Below are 22,569 nucleotides of genomic sequence, written 5' to 3'. Positions count from 1 at the left end.
TTGAATGCCCCTTACTACTACTATGTCTAGTACAAGACAGATTCAAAAATGTTTATTAAACAAATGGATAAATTATTCAGTACATTTTAAAGAAATATCATGGTTTCTGAAATTCCTAAGAGATATTTTGTTTGGTTTGTTTTTTTTATGTCAGTCTCCTCCTCTTGCGACCCAGCTCGGTCTTGGAGGATGAGAGCAAGCATGGAATGGAAAAGTTTCCTTCCAAATTATGTATACAAGATAGCTCAAGAGCTCCCTGAGCTGCCTCATAGCACAGCTGTAGCTATAACAAAATCTAGGAGTTCACACTTAGCCTGTTCTCCACCCCTAGGATTGTATTCACATTAAGTAACAATACCAGCCCCACCACACACACAGAGGTGCAGCTGCAAAATGATTAGATCATAAGCTTGAGAGTCAGATTGCCTGGACCTGAACTTTGACTCTGGCAATCATTAATATTATGGTCATGGCACATTTTAACTTCTTCCTGCTTCATTTCCTAACCTATACAATGAACAGAAGATTGGACCTATCTCATAGCACTGATTGTTTCCCCACACTCACTGAATAATTACATAGCTGACTAAATCTTCACCTCCCAAAATTCCTCCATTTCCATGAAAGAATTTAGCTCCCATATCCAAACCAATTCAAACCTGAGTCTTCTGATGATTTTTCTAAGTACCAGTGACCTACACATCTAAGGTATTTTGACAACCCACTTTGTTATCACCCAACTGGCAACTCACACTTCATAACCACAACTTCTTTATCTTCTATGTTTCTTATACTCTCTCATTATGCATCCCAGAAACCTTGATTTCACTCACTAATTCAGTAAACAAAAATGTACTGAATGCCTTTTTTGTCTCATGTACTGTTTCCTTGATTCTTCCATTTGCATTCAATCTCTAGGATCCTCTCTAGCCCCAAATTCCTTTTCTTCCTGTTGTTAATTATTTAAACTTTTTTCTCCACTAGACCCTCAAATTCATTGAACACATTTTTTTTTTTTCGGTTTGCAGTCTCAGTTTCCTCAAAGGAAAACAACTATTAATTCTCAGTTTGTCCTTGGACAGTTTCAGCTTTCTGAAGGTTAAAAAAGTAATAGGCAAAATTGTCTTACTAGAAATCATATATTACTAGAGGTTAGAAGTTAATTTGTATTCTCACCTCATACTACATATGAAATAAATCTGATTATTTATAGACTCAACCATTTTTTTTTTAATTCCAACTATTACAGGAAACTCAGGGTATATAGTCCCAATGAGCCTCTCTTTAAAAAGTGTAGAAGACCACCCTGGCCAGTGTGGCTCAGTTGACTGAATGTCATCCCATGAATCCAAAGGTCACGGGTGCAATTTCCTGATCAAGGCATATGCCTACATTGCGAGTTTGGTCCCCAGGTCAGGGGTGTATAAAAGAGGCAAGCAATCAATGTTTTTCTCTCACATTGATGTTTCTCTCCCTCTCTCTCTCTATCCTTTCCCCTCGCTCTGAGATCACTGAGCATGTCTTTGGGTGAGGATAAGAAAAATAAGACTAAATAAATAAATAAAAATGTAGAAATCCAACTTCAGCCAAACAAGAGATAAGTGGTAAAAACTCTTAAAACAGAACTATGACAGTTACCTAATCCGCTCAGCTATAATAGTAGCCAAAACAAACAAAACTATGGAGATTTTTGCTGGAAAACAGAATGTAAGCATCATAAACTGTAATATCATCAGAATGTTGTAAATAACAAAAGTTGGAAGAGGTCAGGTAGAGAGATTTCCTTATCATTTATAGCCTGGTTTATATATATGCTGAATATAGAAACATATTAAAATCTGTGTTTTAATAAATAAGTTATATATAAGACATATATACTATATTACATATAGTAATTTATATATTGTGTATAATATAGCACATTATATATAATATCTAATACTATATACTATATTATACTCTTATATAACATGCTGTTATATATAACATATATTATAAACTATACTATACACTATATATACCATATATACTAACATATAACTACATATAAAACAAATATATAACTTGTTTATTAAAATACAATTTTTAAGGAAGTAAGTATAAACACAAGATAAATAATTTAATGAACAAAAATATAGTAGAGGACAGGAGGAAACTGAGGCAAAGTATTAAAGAAATCATTTTGGTCAGGCATCAGTAGATACTGCTGAAGAAACATGCCTTTTGATCCAGTGATTCCACTGCTGGGAATATACCCTAAGAATCCTGAAACACCAATTCAAAAGAACTTATGCACTCCTATATTCAGTGTTATTTACAATAGACAAGTGCTGGAAACAGCCTAATTGCCAATCAATAAATGAGTGGATCAAAATCTGTGGTACATTTACACGATGGAATACTACACAGTGAAAAGAAAGAACTCCTACCTTTAGCAACAGCATGGATGGAAATAGAGAATATTACACTAAGTGAAATAAGCCAGACAACGAAAGACAAACACCATATGATCTCACCTATAAGAGGAATCTAATGAACAAATAAACTGGTGAACAAAATAGAACTAGAGGCATGGAAACATGGAACAGACTTACAGTGACCAGAGGCGAGGAGGAAGGGGTATAATGGTGGAAAGCAGGGGAAGGGACTAGTCAAGGAACATATATGAATGACCAATGGACATGGATTGACTGTGGGAGCAGGTAGTGGGCTAGGTGGAGGAAGACAAAGGGGAAAAAATTGGGACAACCATAATAAAATAACAATAAAAAGTTTAAAAATAAAAGGAAGAAAGAAAAGAAAAGATTTCAGATAAAAGAATTTCCCAATTAAAAGAAAAAAAGAAACAGAAGATGGCCCTGACCAGTATGGCTCACTTGATTGGGTGTCATGAAAGGTCCAACATGAAAGGTCATCAGTTCGATTCCAGTCAGGGCACATGCTTCGGTAGTGGGTTTAGTCCCCAGTTGGGGAGTGAACAAGAAGCAAACAATCAATGTTTCTCTCTTGCATTGATATTTCTGTCCTTCTCTTTCCCCCTACCTTCCCCTAGATCTAAAAATAAATAAATAAAATCTTAAAAATAAGGAAACAGAATATGAAATATTCTATCTATATTTATTGTACATGTAAATTTATATGTCATGTTACAGGAATGTAATCACTAGAACAAAAATACAAACATTCTGATGTTTTAGAACATACACACACAAACACTCTTAAATTTCAACTCAGGAATTACATTTACAGGATACATGTACAAGATCATTAATTACAACACTATGTTAGCAAAATATTGGAAAAATCTGTATGTCCACCAACAAAGGATTATACCATGGTTAAAGCATGATATAATCATACAATGGAATACTGTGTGTCCATCTTAATAGGCAACTGACCCAACTCAGTATGTACTGAAAAGAAAAGATTTTCAAAATATATCCTCACATTAAATAAGCAAAGTACTGGACAATGTGTATAATATGCTACCATTTATATAAAAAAAGAGAATAGATGTAGTATATTGTTTATGTATAAAGAGAAAAAATATATAATTTTTTCAGTATTTTAATGTTTTAACATCCTATAAAATAGTAGTTAAAATAAATATGGAACTATTGATGTAGACGTTTTATTGAAAACTCACAGCACTTTAATTATGGCAACTCTTGGACTGGACATTTTGGTTGTAACAAGAATTAAAATATAAATACATTCTTAAGGTTAACTGAGGTATGTTTGGCTGTGTACACATCACATTTTTTGCGATTTCAGCTTTGGTGTGGATAAGAGATGCCTTTCTCCCTTACAGGAACACCTTCAGAATGACCTGACACGCTAAAGCACCACTGGATCCAGCAGTTTCACCAGCAGAGACTGAGCTGAGAATACAGGGAATCATGTCCCACCCAGACCCTTCACCCACATGACCACCACCTCTGGTGCCACACATAACAGAGCCACCATCCTCAGCCTTCTAGACAATCACTGCAGGGGGATCAGCTAGACTCCCTGCTGGAGGTGTGGGACCACTTGGGACATAGGAAGGAAGATGGTGGGGATTTCCTGAGGGTCGGGGTGTCCTCCCCAGCCCTGAAGGCAGGAGCTTCAGGAAAGGTGACAGACTTCAACAATGGCTCCTGCCTTGTCAGCTTTGCTCTGTTCTGGGAGGGTCAGTTGTCTGCCTCACCTGCTCATCTATCCCACTGAAGGGGTGCTGGCTCTCAGGTGGGCAAAGGGTAGAACAGGGTGATTTTCAAAGTCCAGTTTGCCAGTGTCACCTCCCACATCCCCTCTGAATGTGATCTGACTCTTAATACAACTGTTCAACTTTGTCAGTACTTGGATGCTTGAGACCAAGAGGCCTATACCTGCATTAGTCTTCCACATGTTTCCTGTGAGACTCTGACCAATGTGACCACCAGTGACTGAGCAAAAAGCTGAGCCTTTTACATCAGGTAGGCAAGCCTTCACATATAATGCACAATTAGTCTCTTACCACCTGGCTCATTTCACTTAGCATAATGCTCTCTAGTTCCATCCATGCTGTCACAAAGGGTAGGAGCTCCTTCTTTCTTTACACTGTACTGTATAGTATTCCATTGTGTAAATGTACCATAGTTTCTGGATCCATTCATTTACTGATGGGCACCTAAGTTGCTTCCAGCACTTGGCTATTGTAAATTGTGCTGCTATGAACATTGGAGTGCATAGGTTCTTTTGGATTGGGGTTTCAGGGTTCTTAGGATATAATCCTAGCAGTGGAATTGCTGGGTCAAAAGGCAGTTCCATTTTTAGTTTTCTGAGGAAAGTCCATACTGTTTTCCACAGTGGCCTCACCAGTCTGTATTCCCACCAACAGTGCACTAAGGTTCCCTTTTCTCCACTACCTCTCCAACACTTGTTTGTGTAATTGAACAACAATAAAATTAGAAAAAAAAAAAGACACTGAAAGTATAATGCACAATTAGACAGGCTATTTTCCTACACCAACTACCCTAATCATTTTAGCTAACAGTGAGCTCTGCACTCTCAATGTTCAAGTACCTATGGGTTATCAGCTTTGTTCCTCTAAAAGACACAGTTCTACCAGGTGACCTCCAGTGGACTGCTGTTTTTGTCCTTGAGGCCTATGGATGAATGGCTCCCTGCTATTGCAAACATTAGTGTACTGCACCATCCCTTTGAGGTTTCTTTTGATCCTGCCCTTTATTGAACCTACCTGGATTATCAAGTTTGAGCCTACCATCTGTTTCCTCTTGAGCTCCTGCTGAGCCAGAGAAAACTTTATGTGCAAATTTACCAAAAGGATGTTCACAAAATTGAAAGAAGGCAATGTGGTTGGGTTAGTAAACAAGGAGGAAAGTGGTGAAAGATGAGTCAGGAAGTAGGCCAAGGCCAGCCATATCATGATGAATCTCTTAAAGAAGTTTGAATTATATTTCAAGTAAAATGGGAAGCTATCGAAGTGTTTCTATGGGGAAATACTTTTATTTTTATTAGGCTGCATGTGTCATCAAGCACCTGAGACTTTCTGTTCAGCCTCCTTAGCACCTGATATTATTTCTCATGCTTGTCACTCTAGTGTTTCAAGATGAATGCTATACATCCAACTCAACTGTGTCCTACACAAGAAGAGGAAGGGAAAAGAGCAAGAGGCAAAGGGCATGTCCACACTGCACCTGCTCACTTCTAAAAAGGCTTTCGAAATGTCACCTGGAGACTTCTGGTCAAGATGGCAACACAGGTAAATCACAGCTCACCTCCTCACACAACCACATCAAAATTACAACTAAAATATAGAAGAACCATCATTGAGAAATTGAGTTGAATGGAAGTCTGACAACTACAGAATTAAAGAAACCACATCCATCCAGACTGGGCCACCAAGTTGGCAGGCTGGTGCTATTACTGAGATTCCATCAACCGGAGTAACACTGTTGGCCCACCCTGGAAATCCCCAGGGACTCTGTCTTGTCCAATTTATGGACCCACCCAAGCTGCTTTTCCATCTTAATGGCTAGTCTTGGCTCATGCTTCACAACTTTCTAAATCCTCTCAAACAAGTAAGAGCCAGCCTTAGTGAGCCCCCAACCCTCTGTACCTCTTGCTAAGGGAACCCAGGCCTGGCATTAAGATAAACCAGCCTAGATTCACAGCTTGTCTTTGCCTGGTAATCTCCAAGCCCAGTACAAGTAGCAGCCATCTCAGATTGCTTTATAGCTCAGGCAGGGTGGCACTGGGCAAAACAAAGGTGGGGGCCAACCTTGGCCACATGAGAAATCCTACAGCCTGCACACCCACCCAGTGAACAACTACAGACCACGTCAGAGCACCACCACCCTGCCCCTGCACAGTTGATCTTACATAGAGGGCAGAGGTTGGTGGTCAGTGGTCACAGCCAGTCCTTATAGCTGGGTGGTGTGGGTGATTCCCTTACTTTGACCTACTAATTACAATTGAGGCTCAACTATAAGAAGACGATGTACTCAGCAACATGAAGGGCACCCTTCGAGTACCCAGCTTTGGTGACAGGGGAAGCTGTCCACTGGACCCTATAGGACACCTACAGCCACACTACCAAAATGTGGAATCATATCAGCTGTACCTAAAACAAAGAAACAAACCTAGGAAAGCTGCCAAAATGAGGAGTCAAGTATGGCCCAAATGAAAGAACAGACCAAAACACCAGAAAAAGAAAAGTGGCAAGATGGTGGAAGAATGAATGGAAGCCACATTAACCCCCTCCCAGGAAAAATCAGGAATTATAACTAAATTGTGGAGAAATCACCTAGAACAAACAACTGAACAACAGCGACAGAGAAGACTTATAACCTCAGACACACAGAAGAATCAGCTTCAGCACAACCTGAATAGACATGCGCAACAGCATAAAAGACACAGTTGGCAGAGTGACCCTCAATCAACCAGCTGGAGGGAAGGACCCACCAAAGAATGATCCAACAACAATCAAAACCCAATTACGTCCAGAGAACCAACATAAAAGGCATAAAGGCCATCCAGAGAACACTAAGTTCAGGAGATCAAGGAGACTGTACCATCAAATCTCACAAGTCTCCTACCACAGAAGTTCACAACACAAACTCAAAGAGTACAAACAGATCAATTTCAGAAGCAGAGGCAAACAAGAAGAGTCTCACAAATAATGGGAAGACAAAGAAACAACCCCCAAATGAAAGGAAAGGAGGAATCCTCAGAAAGAGTGCTAAATGAAATAGAGGCAAGTCAACGATCAGATAGTATATTGAATTCAAAACAATGGTTATAAAGAAGCTCAATGAACTCAGAGAGAATTACCAAAAACTACAGGAAAGCTACAAGGAACTTACTACAAATTATACCAGCATGAAAAAGGACATAGAAACTATCAACAAGTGCCAAGAGGAACTGAAGAATACAATTTCTGAATTGAAGAACATAGTAGAAAGAATCAAAAGCAGGCTAGATGAAGCAGAGAATCAAATCAGTGAGCTGGAGAACAAGGTAGAAAAAACTCCCATAAAGAGCAAGAAAAGGAAAAAGACTCAAAACAATGAAGAGAGTTTAAGAGAACTGCAGGACAACATGAAACATAATAATATACATATAATAGTGATACCAGAAGGAGAAGAGGAGCAGGGGATAGAAAACCTGTTAAAAAAAGTAATCATGGAAAATTTCCCTAATTTGATGAGAGAAAAAGTCAAACAAATCCAGGAAACACAGAGAGTCCCAATCAAGAGGAACCCAAAGAGGCCCACTTTAAGACACATCATAATTAAAATGGCAAAATTCAAAAACAAAGGGAGAATTTTAAAGGCAGCACAGGAGAAACAGGAAGAAACATACAAGGGAGCCTCGATAAGGCTGGCAGCTGACTTCTCAATAGAAAAACTACAAGCCTGAATGGAATGGCAAGAAATACTCCAAGTAATGAAAAGCAAAGACCTGGAACTGAGACTCTTTACCCAGCAAGGTTCTCAATCAAAATGGAAGACAAAATAAGTAACTTCCCACACAAAAGAAGGCTAAAAGGATACACCTCCACCAAACCAGCTCTGCAAGAGATGCTAAAGGGACTGCTTTAAAAAGAGGGGGAAAAAGAGTGAAAAGGAGAGGAACACAGGTACAAAGGGAATAAAATGGCAATGAATAAGTCCCTATCAATAATAACCTTAAATGTAAATGTTTTATTTATTTTTTAATAAAAAAATTGTATTTACTTAGAAGCATTCAGAATGTCAACAAAACAGCTGCAACTTTTTTTTTTTTTTTGCAATTACAGAGTGGTATTCAGTTAACAGAACAACAATTATTTTGCATAAGCTGCATCAGAGACAACTGAAGATGAAAAAACTACCATCCCCATATATAACTAATTTGTGCTGTGCACCAACAAGAACCTGCTTTAAACTTCCATGCCAATTTACAACTCCCATACTGTACCAGGCAAGGTTAGTGGCTATTGAAAATACCACCAGGACAGGGCTATCTAAAGACACACTCAGTAGTGTGTTAACTATACAAAAAAAGACACTGTACAGTTTAAAAACAAATCTTACACAGCCTTACATTTCAATTTTTTTTCTTTAAAAGGAGTGAGTTGTGTACAGGGGGGTTAAATGCTTTATAGACAAGAAAAAAAACTGTGCTAGAACCAACTTATTCGTCATCATCATCATCTTCTTCATTTTCATCTTCTTCATCTTCCTCTTCCTCCTCATCCTCCTCATCTTCCTCCTCCTCCTTTTTTTTCTTGCTTTTTTCAGCCTTGACAACCCCCTTTTTTGCAGCATCAGGCTTTCCTTTAGCTCGGTATGCAGCAATATCCTTTTTGTATTTCTCCTTCAGCTTAGCAGCCTTCTTTTCATAAGTCTGCTTGTCATCCGCAGCAGTGTTATTACACATCTCTCCCAGCTTCTTCTCAACATCACCAATGGATAGGCCAGGATGCTCTCCTTTGATTTTTGGGCGATACTCAGAACAAAACAAGAAAAAGGCCGAAGGAGGCCTCTTGGGTGCATTGGGATCCTTGAACTTCTTTTTTGTTTCCCCTTTAGGAGGAATATAAGTTTTCATTTCTCTTTCATAACGGGCCTTGTCCGCCTTTGCCATGTCTTCAAATTTTCCTTTCTCTTTAGCAGACATGGTATTCCACCTCTCTGAGCACTTCTTAGAAAACTCTGAGAAGTTGACTGAAGCATCTGGGTGTTTCTTCTTGTGCTCCTCCCAGCAAGTTTGCACAAAGAAAGCATATGATGAAATTTTGCCTCTCGGCTTCTTAGGATCTCCTTTGCCCATGTTTAATTACTTTTCCTCAGCGAGCACAGAGTCGCCCAGTGCCTGTCCGGCTCGCACTTGCCCTGGCACTGTCTCTATGGAGCTCAATGTACTGCAATGGCTGTCGTAAATGTTTTAAATGCTTCAATCAAAAGACATAGGGTAACTGAATGGATAAGAAAACATGACCCACACAAATGCTGCCTACAAGAGACCCACCTGAGAACAAAACACCTACACAAACTGAAAGTGAAGGGTTAGAAAAATATATTCCAAGCAAATGGACAGGAAAAAAAAAGTCGGGGCAGCAATACTTATATCAGACAAAAGAGACTTCAAACCTAAGACCATAAAAAGAAACCCAGAATGACACTTTATAATACAGAAAGGAAGAAACCATCAAGAAGACATAAACATTATAAACATATATACACCCAACATAGGAGCAACAAAATATATCAGGAAAATCTTGGAGGACTTTAAGAAATATAAAGACAGCAACACAATTGTAATAAGGGATTTTAAGACCTTACAGTCAAAAATGGGTAGATGTTCCAAACAAAATATCAAGAAGGATATTGCAGCATTGAACAATGCCCTAATTCAAATGGACTTAACTCATATATATAGAGCCTCTTGTCCCAAAGAAGCAAAATACACAATCTTTTAAATGCACTTGGAACATTTTCAAATATATTCCACATGAAAGGACACAGAACAAGCCAGAACAAACTCAAGAAAATTGAAATCATATCAAACATTTTCTCCAACCACAAGGGGCTGAAACTAGAAACAAATCTCAAGGAAAAAACTCAAAAACATTCAAATTCATGGAGATTAAATAGCATGCTATTAAGCAACAAATAGGTCAAGAATGAGATCAAGGAAGAAATCAATAAGTTTTTGGAAACAAATGAAAATGAACACACAACAGTCCAAAATTTATGTGACACTGTGAAGGCAGTCCTGAGAAACAAGTTCATAATGATACAGGCCTACCTAAAAAAAGATAGAAACATTTCAAATAAACAACCTAATCCTACATCTTCAAGAACTGAAGGAATAATAACAAAGCTCAGAGCAAGTAGAAGGAAGGAAATAATCAAGATAGGAGCAAAATTAAACAACACAGAAGCTAAATGAACAATTCAAAGGATCAATAAATCCAGCGGCTGATTGTTTCAAAAGATAAACAAAATCAACAAGCCTTTAAGCAGACTCAACAGGAAAAAAAAAGAGAATATCCAAATAAACAAAATCAAAAATGAAAGAGGAGAGATTACAACTGATACCACAGAAATACAAAGGATTGTAAGAAATTACTACAAACAACTGTATGCCAAGAAATTTGATAACCCTGGTGAAACAGACAAATTTCTAGAAAAAATACGATCTTCCTAAACTGAATTAATAAGAAGTAGAAAGGTGAACAGGTGGCCACCAGCTGGTGAAATCGAAGCAGTAATCAATGAACTCCCAGAATACAAAAGCCCTGGAACAGATGGTTTCTCATGAGAATTTTATAAAACATTTAAGGATGAGCTAACATCTATCCTTCACAGATTATTCTAAAAAACCCAAGAAGACGGGTTTTTTAAACTCTCAAACTCTTTGTATGAAGTCAACATCATCCTAATCCAAAAACGAGAGGAAGACACAACAAAGAAAGAAAACTTCAGGCCAATATCGCTGATGAACAGAGATGCTAAAATCCTCAACAAAATATTGGCAAACCACATCCAGCAATACATCAAAAAGATCATATACCATGATCAAGTGGTACTCAACCCAGGAATGTAAGGATGGTACAATATTTGCAAATCAATAAACATAATACATCACATAAACAAAAGGAAAGACAAAAATCACACAATCATATCAATAAATGTAGGAAAAGCATTTGATAATATACAGTACCCATGATAAAAACATTCAGCAAAGTGGGAGTAGAGGGAGCATACCTCGACATAATGAGGGCCATATACAAGCAACCTGCAGCTAACATCATACTTAACAGGCAAAAACTAAAAGTTTTCTCACTAAGATCAAGAACAAGACAAGGTTGTCCACTTTCATCACTTCTATTCAACATAGACGTTTTATCCACAGCAATCAGACAGAAAAGGGAATAAAAGGCATCCAGATTGGAAAGGGGGAAACAAAACTGTCATTGTTTGCAGGTGACATGAGAGTGTACATAGAATATCCTACAGATTCCACCATAAAACTACTTGACCTAATACGTGAATTTGGAAAAACAGCAGGATGCAAAGTCAATATTCAGAAATCAAAGGCATTTCTGTACACCAGCAATGAAACATCAGAAACAGAAATCAGGAAAAAAATGCCGTTTGCTATAGCAACAAGAAAAATAAAGTACCTTGGAAGAAACCTAACCAAAGAAGTAAAAGACCTGTATTCAGAAAACTACACAACACTGAAGGAAGAAATTAAGGAAGACACAATTAAATGGAAGCATATACCATATTCATGGATCGGAAGAATTAACATCATCAAAATGTCCATACTACCCAAAGCAATTTATACATTCAGTGCAATCCCTATTGACATATTTAATCAGTGACATATTTAACAGATATAAAACATTTCAAAAATTTATATGGAACCATAAATGACACTGAATAGCTGCAGCAATTTTGAGAAAGAAGAACAAAGTAGGAGGGATCACAATACCTGACATCAAACTATATTACAAAGCCACTGTAATCAAAACAGTCTGATACTGGCATAAGAACAAACACATAGATCAACGGAGCAGAATAGAAAGCCCAGAAATAAACCCATGTATCTATGGTCAATTAATATTTGACAAAAGGGGCAGAAGCATAAAATGGAGCAAAAATAGGCTCTTCAACAAATGGTGTTGGGAGATCTGGACAGCTACATTAAAAAAAATGAAACTCAACCATCAACTTACACCATACACAAAAATAAACTCAAGCCCTGGCTGGTGAAGCTCAGTGGATTGATCATGGGCCTGTGAACCAAAAAGTCTCCATTGTGGGGGGGGGGAGGTGAGAGGCAACCAATTAATGCTTCTCTCCCTCTCTTTCTCCCTCCCTTCCCCTCTCTCTAAAAATAAAAAAATAAAATCTTTAAACATTGTTTTAAAATAATAAACTCAAGGTGAATAAAAGACTTAAATATAAGTTGTGATACCATAAAAGTCCTAGAGGAGAACACAGGGTGGAAATTCTCAGATATTCCTCGCAGCAATATTTTCACCAATATATCCCCTAAAGCAAGGGACAAAAAGAAAAGAATAAACAAATGGGACTTCATCAAAATAAAAAGTTTCTGCACAGCTAAAGAAAACATCACAAAAATGAAAAGAGAACCAACCATATGGGAAAATATATTTGCCAATGACACCTCAGACAAGGGTTTGATCTCCAAAATATATAAAGAACACACAGGACTCCACTCCAGGAAGATGAACAATCCAATTAAAAAATGGGAAAAGGACCTGAACAGAACTTCTCCAAGGAAACATACGGAGGACCCAGAGACATATGAAAAGATGCCCAGCATCACTAGCCACCAGAGAGATGCAAATTGAAACCACAGTGAGATACCACTTCACACCAGTGAGAATGGCCATCAAAAACAAAGCAACAAACAAGTTTTGGAGAGGTTGTGGAGAAAAAGGAACCCTTGTGCACTGCTGGTGGGACTGTAGAGTGGTACTACCACTATGGCAACAGTATGGAATTTCCTCAGAAAACTAAAAATGGAACTGCCTTTTAACCCAGCGATTCTGCTGCTAAGATTATATCCTAAGAACCCTGAAACCCCAATCCAAAAGAACCTATGCACCCCAATGTTCATAGCAGCACAATTTACAATAGCCAAGCACTGGAAGCAACCTAGGTGTCCATCAGTAAATGAGTGGATCAAACATTTGTGGTACATTTACAATGGAATACTGTGCAGCAGAAAGAAAGAGGGAGCTCCTACCCTTCACAACAGCATGGTTGGATCTGGAGAGCATTATACTAAGTGATATAAGCCAGGCATTGAAAGACAAATACCATATGATCTCATCATTTAAGTGGAACCTAATCAACAAAACAAAAAAGCAAGCAAAATATAACCAGAGACATTGAAATAAAGAACAAACTGCTGTAACCAGAGGAGAGGTGGGAGGGGATAATGGGGTTAAAATGGGAAGGGTTGTCAAGAAACATGTATAGAGGACATATGGACAAAGCCAAAGCGGGTAATCAAGGGTGAGAAGTGGGGATGGCATGGTGGGCAGAAGTGGTGGTGGTAAAATGAAGACAACTGTACTTGAAAAAGAACAAAAAGAGGGAAAAGAAAGAACTGTAACCAGAGGGGGGGGGAGGGTAAGGGGGGGGAAAGCAGAACGATCATCAAGGAACATGTCTAAAGGACACATGGACAAAGCCAAAGTGGGGTAGGATTGAGGGTGGAGTTTGGGATAGGTGGGGTGGGGGTCGTGGTTGGGGAAAAAATGGAGATAACTGTACATGAATGGCAGTAAAAAAAATAGGAAAAAAATAAATGCTTATAAAAAGTAAAAAAAAAAAACCAAAAAAAACTCCAGAAAAAGAGCTAAATGAATTGGAGATAAGTAATCAGATGCAGAGATCTAAACACTGGTGATAAGGATGTTCAAGGAATTTAGTGAGGACCTCAACAGCATAAAAAAAGATCCAGTCAGAAATGAAGGATACACTAATTAAAATAAAGAACAATTAATAGAGAAGCAACAGTAGAGTGGATAAAGCTGAGAATGAAATCAATAATTTGGAACAGAAGGAAGTAAGAAACAACCAGTCAGAACCATAAGAGGAAAAAAGAATCCAAAAATTGAGGACAGTGTAAGCAGCATCTGAGACAACTTCAAGGGATCCAACATTCACCTCAGGGGGTGCCAGAAGGAGGAGCGAAAGAGCAAGAAATTGGAAATCTGTTTGAAAAAACAATGAAAGAAAACTTTCCTAATTTGGTGGAGCAAATAGACATGGAAGTCCAGAAAGCACAGAGAGTCCCAAACAAGATGGATGCAAAGAGGCCCACTCCAAGACACATCTTAATTAAAATGCTAAAGGTTACAGATACAGAGAGAATCTTAAAAGCAGCAAGAGAAAAGCAGTTAGTTACCTACAGGGAAGTTTCCATAAGACTGTCAGCTGATTTCTCAAAAGAAACTTTGCAGGCTAGAAACAATTGGCAAGAAATGTCAAAGTCATGAAAAACAGAAACCTACAGCTAAGATGGCTCTACCAAGCAAAGCTATCATTTAGAGTCAAAGGGCAGATAAAGAGCTTCCCAGACAAGAAAAAAAATAAAGGAGTTCATCATCACCAAACCATTATAATATGAAATGTTAAAGGGATTTATTTAAGAAAAGATCAAAACTATGAATAAAATGGTAAAAAAAATACATGTTTATCAACAATTGAATCTAAAAAACAAACTAAGAAAACAAGAACAGAGACAGAATCATGGATACAGAGAGCATTTTGATGGTTGCCAGATGATAGTGGGGTATGGGGAAATGGGTGAAGAGGTGATGGGATTAAGAAGTACAAATAGGTAGTTACAGAATAGCTATGGGGTTGTAAAATACAGTATAGGAAATGGAGTAGCCAAAGAACTTACACATGAGCATGGACATGAACAAAATGGTGTGGAGATTCCCTGAGGGAATGGGGAGTGCTAGGAGGAGGGGGGCAAAGGATGAATAGTTGGGACAACTGTAATAGCATTATCATTAAAATGTAATTTTTAAAAAAGGAAGTGCCATCCAATGTCTTCTGATTAAGAGTCACTGGCCATGATGATGTAAAATGACCATCCTTACTATAAAAAACAGCTGGAAAATATAATTTTTAATAATTTCTTATTTTACCATTTTTAATCCTCACCCAAGGACATGTTTTCATTGATTTTTAGAAAGAGGGTAATGGAGAGAAACATCAATCAGTTGCCTCCAATATGCACCCCAACCGAGGATCGAACCCACAACCTAGGTGTGTGCCTTGACCAGGGACCTTTTGGTGTATAGAATGATGCTCCAATCAACTGAGCCACCTGACAAGGGCCAATTTTTTTTTTTTTTTGCTAACTATGTTGTCACCCTATGTTCCCTTAGTAAGTAAAAGAGGAGAGTGTACCCTGTGTAGGTCATGAACAGTGTTTACAACATGGATATTTCTTGATATTTTCATTTTTGTATTTTCTATCAACTTCCTGGGTTGGGAGTAAAATGTTTCATTCTCTTACATCACATTTGCACCCTATTTTCCTCACCACATTCTCCCAATATAACTATAAATACAGTAGTTATTTTAAGTTAAATTATTATTGTTTGAATTACTAATTAAATTTTGCTATCTGTTGAGCTAAGTAGCATTCCTTCCTTTATCCTTCTCCAAAATTACAATTTTTTTGTTTTACTGAAACTTCATTTGCTTAGTTTTCTATACACTTGATTTGTCCACATCCTTTATTACAGCTGTCAAATTTTTTCCATTTTTTTCTAACAAAACATCATTACTTGTTTTATATGTTTAAAACATTTTATCAACATCAAATAATGTATCAAATTTATCTTTATCCCTGCAAGATTCTTACTCAGCCCTTCATCCATGTACTCCAGTCAGTAACAGTTGCTTTCTACATGCTGCACAGGAAAGAAAACCACCTGGACTCTCCCTCACCACTTTCCTGTGCAACACCTCCTGTCTCCTGACTTTACTGCTCATTTGGCTTAAGCATGTCTTCCCAAGGGGAGAAAAACTATTTTATTTCTTACATCTCTAAAACATTGTTATTCTGCCTTGCCATTTTTGGGGTAGTTTGGCTAGGTTTAGAATTCTGGGCTGCTAATAATTTTCCTTCAGAAATTTAAAGTCCATTATGTGCCAGCTTTCTTTAACTACAGAGAAGTTCAGTTCAATTAAAATTTATATACTTGCATGTTATTGGTTTTTCTCTCTCCTCTTCTCATCTCTTCTCCTCAAATCATCTCTTTACCGTGGTGCTATGATTATGTGACTTGAGGTGGTGAGAAGTAGGAACTTTTTCATTTATTGTGCTGGACACAACATGAATCTTTTCAAACTAGAGGCTAGTGTTCTTAATTTCAGTAATATTGTGTTATTATTACTCTGATAATTGCATACATGCCATTTTATCTATTCTTTCCTTCTGGAATTCCTAATAATTTTATATTAGACCTCCTGGATTTATCTTTTTATCTTAATTTTTCTATTTTATACCACTGTACCCTTTTGCTATATTGTCTGCAAAATTTTCTTAATCTTATCTTTTGGTATTGCTGTTGTTGACTTTTTTTTCAGCTATTTTTTCTTATTGTCATTTTAGAGTTCCTACTTGTTCTATAAATATTTTTGCAGCACCCATTTTTCCCTGGATATAATATTTTTCTCTTCCACTATGAGGATATTGTTTATTGTTATTATTAGATTCATTTTTAAAGTCTTCTTTTATTCTTTGCATTGTCTGTTTCTTCTAGGTTCCTTTTATCTGTGTGAATATTTGGTCTCTCTTTCGCCTAGGAGGTGTTCATCAAGTGCCTGGAATCCTTAGATGTCTGTTTATATCTTTTTATTATATAAAAGCCACTTAGATGCTCTGAATAGGGCTGGTCAACTGGACAACATCCAATTTAAAAGTTAAAAATAGAATGACACAGATCCCGGCCGGCGGGGTCCTGTGTTGTGGCGGCAATAGGCAAATACAGACGGACTACAGAAATCCTGTGGAGGAAAAGGGGCTGTGTGGCCGCTCTCTGAGTTAGAGAGAGGGCCCCTGACCCCTGCCTGGACAGGCTTTTATTGTTTTTCCGGGCACATTACATTGAGGATGGTCCTCATTTACTAGGCACAGGTTCACCACAGGTGATTACCTTTTAAGGACAACAAAGGACAGAATACTGCTAATTACTTCAAAGACAAGCATGTTACAGCTCAAGGGGGAAACTGCTCACACTCCATACTTAGGTAGTTTAGCACAGACCTTAGGAAGTTAAAGATACTCAGTAAACATTTGCTGCCTCAATGCAGGGTGAGGGAGTTTTAGCAAGAGCAAGTCTCATAGCAGTCTAGGTACAATGCAGGCCTGATTTCCCACTGGAGAACCTATCTATGGACGTGGGTCCTGCCCGCCGACCTCGCTCCCCACTGGCTTTTCTGAGTGGGGGCTGAGCCACATTTCCCACGCTTGGAATGGTTCCCCACAATAGAATTACCATATGACCTAGCAATACCACTGCTCGGTATATATCCAAAAGGATGAAAAGCAAGGTCTCCAAAAAAATATTTGCTCACCAATGGTCATAACAACATTATTCACAACAGTCAAGAGGTGGAAGCCATGCAAGTGTAAATCAACAGATGAATGGATAAACAAAATGTGATATCTACATACACTGGAATATTATTCAACCTTAAAAAGGAAATTCTGACATGTTACAACATGGATGAACCATGAGGACATTATGCTAAGTTAAATAAGCCAGTCACAAAGACAAACAGTGTTATGATTTCATTTACATGAGGTATCTAGAGTAGTCAAACTCCTATAAACAGAAAGTGGAATGGTGGTTTCCAGGGACTGGGGGGAGAGGGGAATGGAGAGTTGTTATTTAATGCATGCAGTGTTTCAGTTTTGCAAAATAAAAAACTTCTGGAGATTGGTTGAACAATAATGTAAATCTGCTTAATACTACTGATTATACACTTAAAATAGTTAAGATGGTAAATTTTATGTTGTATGTATTTCAGGACAATTTTTTTAAAAAGAACCTACTTTTATTTCTCCTAATATGGTAGACAATATAATCTAAAAACACAACTGCAAAAAAACAAAACCCTAGAAATTCTAGATGATTTAACAAACACCTTTTTAAGTTCATAGATAATCTTATAAAGTCCCATAGAATCTCACACCATATAAAACCTGACAATTCCCAAATTTATAGGTATAATGCAGACATTTCCTCTCAATTTTCCAGCTCAGTTATTCAATGGCTAGACAACATCACCTTTTATATGCCTTCTCAAGCTTCTCAAACATCTCAAGTTTAAAAAAAAAATTATTGATTATGCTATTATAGTTATCCCATTGTTTTCCTTCCCTTTATTCTCCTCAGCCCTGTACAGCCTATTCCACCAGCATTTCCCCACATTAGCTCATGTCCATGAGTCATACATATAGGTTCTTTGGTTTCTCCATTTCCCATACTATTCTTAACCTCCCCCTGTTCTATTTTGTGCCTACCATTTATGCTTCTTATTCTCTGCACCTTTTCCCCCACTCTCCCCCACCCCCTCCCCACTGATAACCCTCCATGTGATCTCCATTATTGTGATTCTGTTCCTGTTGTAGTTGTTTAACTTGTTTTTGTTTCTGTTTTAGTTTTGGTTGCTGATAGTTGTGAGTTTGTTGTCATTTTACCGTTCATATTTTTGATCTTCTTTTTCTTAGATATGTCCATTTAACATTTCATATAGTAAGGGTTTGGTAATGAACTCCTTAAGAGCTAAAGTGTCCAAAACCAAACCAGTCTATCTAGCCTGTCTCATCTCAGTAAACAGCAATAAATTTCTTGACACTTGCCGAGACCTAAAAACCTTGAGTCTCTCACATATACTCTATGCTCAAGTCCTATTTTCTTCACCTTCAAATTATATCCTGAATTTTATTTCTCAGTCCCATCATGGTAAACACCCAAGTGTACACCATCATCATCTCTTACCAACAATATCGCAATAGCATTCAACTTTGTTTCAATTTTTTAAATGTATTTTATTGTTGTTCAAGTACAGTTGTCTGCATTTACCCCCACTTCTCTCTCCCCACCCCAGCCATCCCCACATTCCTCCCCTGATTCCACCCCTCCTTGGTTTTGTCCATGTGCCCTTTACAGTTGTTCCTAAAAACCTTTACCCCTTTCTCCCCACTATCCCCTCCCTCCTCCCTTCTGTTTCCATTTCCATCTGTGGAATGAAAGACACCATCCATTTTCCTTTTTTTTCAATTTTTAAAATATATTTTATTGGTTACGCTATTACAGTTGTCCCATTTCCCGCCCTTCACTCCCCTCCACCCTGCACACCCCCTCCCACCCACATTCCCTCCCTTCAGTTCATGTCCATGGGTCATACATGTAAGTTCTTTGGCTTCTACATTTCCTATACTATTCTTACCTTCCCCCTATTTTCTACCTACCATTTATGCTACTTATTCTCTGTACCTTTCTCCCCTCTCTCCCTCTCCCAATCCCTTGTTGATAACCCTCCATGTGATCTCCATTTCTGTGGTTCTGTTCCTGTTCTAGGTGTTTGCTTAGTTTGCTTTTGTTTTTGTTTGAGGTGTGGTCGTTACTAACTGCGAGTTTGCTGTCATTTTTACTGTTCGCTTTTTTTATCTTCTTTTTCTTAGATAAATCCCTTTAACATTTCATATAATAAGGGCTTGGTGATGATGAACTCCTTTAACTTGACCTTATCTGAGAAGCACTTTATCTGCCCTTCCATTCTAAATGATAGCTTTGCTGGATAGAGTCATCTGGGATGTAGGTCCTTGCCTTTCATGACTTGGAATACTTCTTTCCAGCCCCTTCTTGCCTGTAAGGTCTCTTTTGAGAAGTCAGCTGACAGTCTTATGGGAACTCCTTTGTAGGTACCTGGGTCCTTTTCTCTTGCTGCTTTTAAGATTCTCTCCTTATCTTTAATCTTGGGTAATGTAATTATGATGTGTCTTGGTGTGTTCGTGCTTGGGTCCAGCTTGTTTGGGACACTCTGAGCTTCCTGGACTTCCTGCAAGTCTATTTCCATTGCCAGATTGGGGTAGTTCTCCTTCATTATTTGTTCAAATAAGATTTCAGTTTTTTCCCTCTTCCTCTTCTCCTTCTGGTACCCCTATAATTCGGATGTTGGAACGTTTCAAGATGTCCTGGAGGTTCCTAAGCTTCTTCTCATTTTTTTTGAATTCTTGTTTCTTCATTCTTTTCTGGTTGGATGTCTCTTTCTTCCTTCTGGTCCACACTGTTGATTTGAGTTCCAGTTTCCTTCCCATCACTATTGGTTCCCTGTACATTTTCCTTTATTTCACTTAACATAGCCTTCATTTTTTCATCTAATTTGCGACCATTCTCAACCAATTCTGTGAGCATCCTGATTACCAGTGTTTTGAACTGTGCATCTGATAGGTTGGCTATCTCTTCATCGCTTATTTGTATTTTTTCTGGAGCTTTGATCTGTTCTTTCATTTGGGTCATTTTTTTTTTTTGTCTCACTGCACCTGTTGCATATAAAGAGTGGAGCCTTAGGTGTTCACCAGGGCAGGGCAACCCACTTGGCTGCACAGTGACACTGTATGTGGGGGAGGGGTGTGAGAGGGAGCAATGGCGGTTGCTCCACTCTCTGCCAGTTTTCAGTCACTCCCCCTGCTACCCACAATCAAATTGGGCCCTTCTGGTGCTGATTCCCAGGTGAGTGTGTTTGTGTATGTTCTAGGATCCTTTGGGTCTCTCCAATGAACTCTCCTGTGAGGCTGGGGGATTCTCCCACTGTTGCCTCAACCCCCATAGGTGTTTTCAATCAGTGATTTGGGGCTTTATTTCCCTGCACTGGAACTCTGGGTTACTCGGTCTATCTCAGTCTCTGCCAGTTGTTGCCTTGCCAGCATGTTGCAGCCTTGCCCATCCTGCTCCACAGTCTGCACCCTCGCTGGATCCACCAGCCTATGTCTTGCCCAACGCCATCCTCCATGCACCACCTTGCTGTGAGTCCTCTCCACGCGCTGCTGGTCTGGATGAATGTGTCTTATCTCCTTGGTTGTCAGACTTCCATACAGTTCAATTCTCTGTCAGTTTTGGTTGTTTTTTGTTTTTAAATTGTTGTTTTCTTCTTTTGGTTGTGTGAGGAGGCACTGTATGTCTACCTACACCTCTATCTTGGCCGGAAGTGAAACATCTATTTTTCAAATGCAATCAGACAAATCCATTTAAAAAATAATCAGGTCACATTCTTGACTGTCTTACCTTTGCTCAAAACTGTCCAATGATTTCTGTCATCTCACTATACCGGCAAAAGATCTTATCATGACTCAAAAAGCCCTACATCTTCTTGCCTCTCACTACCTCTGGCTTCATATCTTACCACTATCGCGCCTCACTCAGCCTCTAGCCTCACTGGCTTCCTTGCTTTAACTCAAGCAGGAGATGAGATTTTAGGCCTGAAATCCCTGCATAAGCCAAACCTTCAAAGGGCTACCCTCTAAGAAAGAGTGAAATGGGGAAAAAATATACCCACTGATAACGAAAGATGACAAAAAATCTTACCTGTTTTGTCCTGGGCACTGATAAAGAAGGAAAATCTCCCTGAGAGTTAATAAGCACAGATCTGCCTTGATAAAGATCTGAAATTTGAATGTATATTACCTGTTCAGTTCAGGAAAATCCAGTACAATAAATAAGTGAATAAATAAGAAAGAAAGCTGGGGATAATTCCCTAAGGGAACTTAACAGAAACAAATGTCAACACTTTCTGAATTCACATATGCAAACCAAACCACATAGGATTCCCATAGATAAATCCACCAATTATAAAATCACAACCCAGAATTATACAACACAAGAAAAATACCTAACATAAACAAGGATAAAAAAGTATTGTGGTATTAGACCTCCAAGAACTTCAAATGAGTTATCATTAAGGACCATAAGCATTTAAAATTATTAAAGGTATACAAAATAAAGTCAAATACATGAAAAAATATCATGTTATAAAAATATCACATAGATTTGTCAAAGAACTAAACAATAAATCCAAATTTGAAAAGTATCGTCATTAATTGAAAACTGTGAATGAGTTAAACGGCAGATTAGATGCGGGATACATTCCAAGAATCCCTGTGGAGGCCTGAAACCACAGATAGTACCATATCTTACAGACTATGTTTTTTCCTATACATACATACATACCTATGATAAATTTTAATTTATAAATTAAGAACAGTAAGAGATTAACAATAATCATAAAATAGAAAATTATAATAAATTATATTACAAGTTATGTGAATGTGGTCTCTCAAAATAGCTTACTATACTGTACTCACTCCTCTTTTTCTTACGGTAATGTGAGATGATAAAATGCCTTAAGTCAAGAACTTTTCACATTTTCACTTAAAGGAAGAACTTTATATCTTTTCTTTGGCATATCTGAATTGCCAGCATCACACTCTTGCTTTTGGGGTCCATTATTAAACAAA

The 22,569-nt window shown here is 38.0% G+C and overlaps 1 protein-coding gene across 1 annotated transcript; it reads right to left on the bottom strand.

Moving 5' to 3' along the window:
- Positions 1-2,060: 2,060 nt before the first annotated feature.
- LOC112314331 (high mobility group protein B1-like) lies at positions 2,061-18,181 on the bottom strand. The gene has a single exon (XM_053924997.2). The coding sequence runs from the start codon at positions 9,298-9,300 to the stop codon at positions 8,662-8,664; it is 639 nt and encodes a 212-aa protein (XP_053780972.1). The 5' UTR covers positions 9,301-18,181; the 3' UTR covers positions 2,061-8,661.
- Between the last annotated feature and the right edge of the window lie 4,388 nt (positions 18,182-22,569).

Source organism: Desmodus rotundus, chromosome 5 (assembly GCF_022682495.2).
Source record: "Desmodus rotundus isolate HL8 chromosome 5, HLdesRot8A.1, whole genome shotgun sequence".
Classification (NCBI taxonomy): Eukaryota; Metazoa; Chordata; class Mammalia; order Chiroptera; family Phyllostomidae; genus Desmodus; species Desmodus rotundus.
This window is presented reverse-complemented; position numbering and strand designations above follow the sequence as displayed.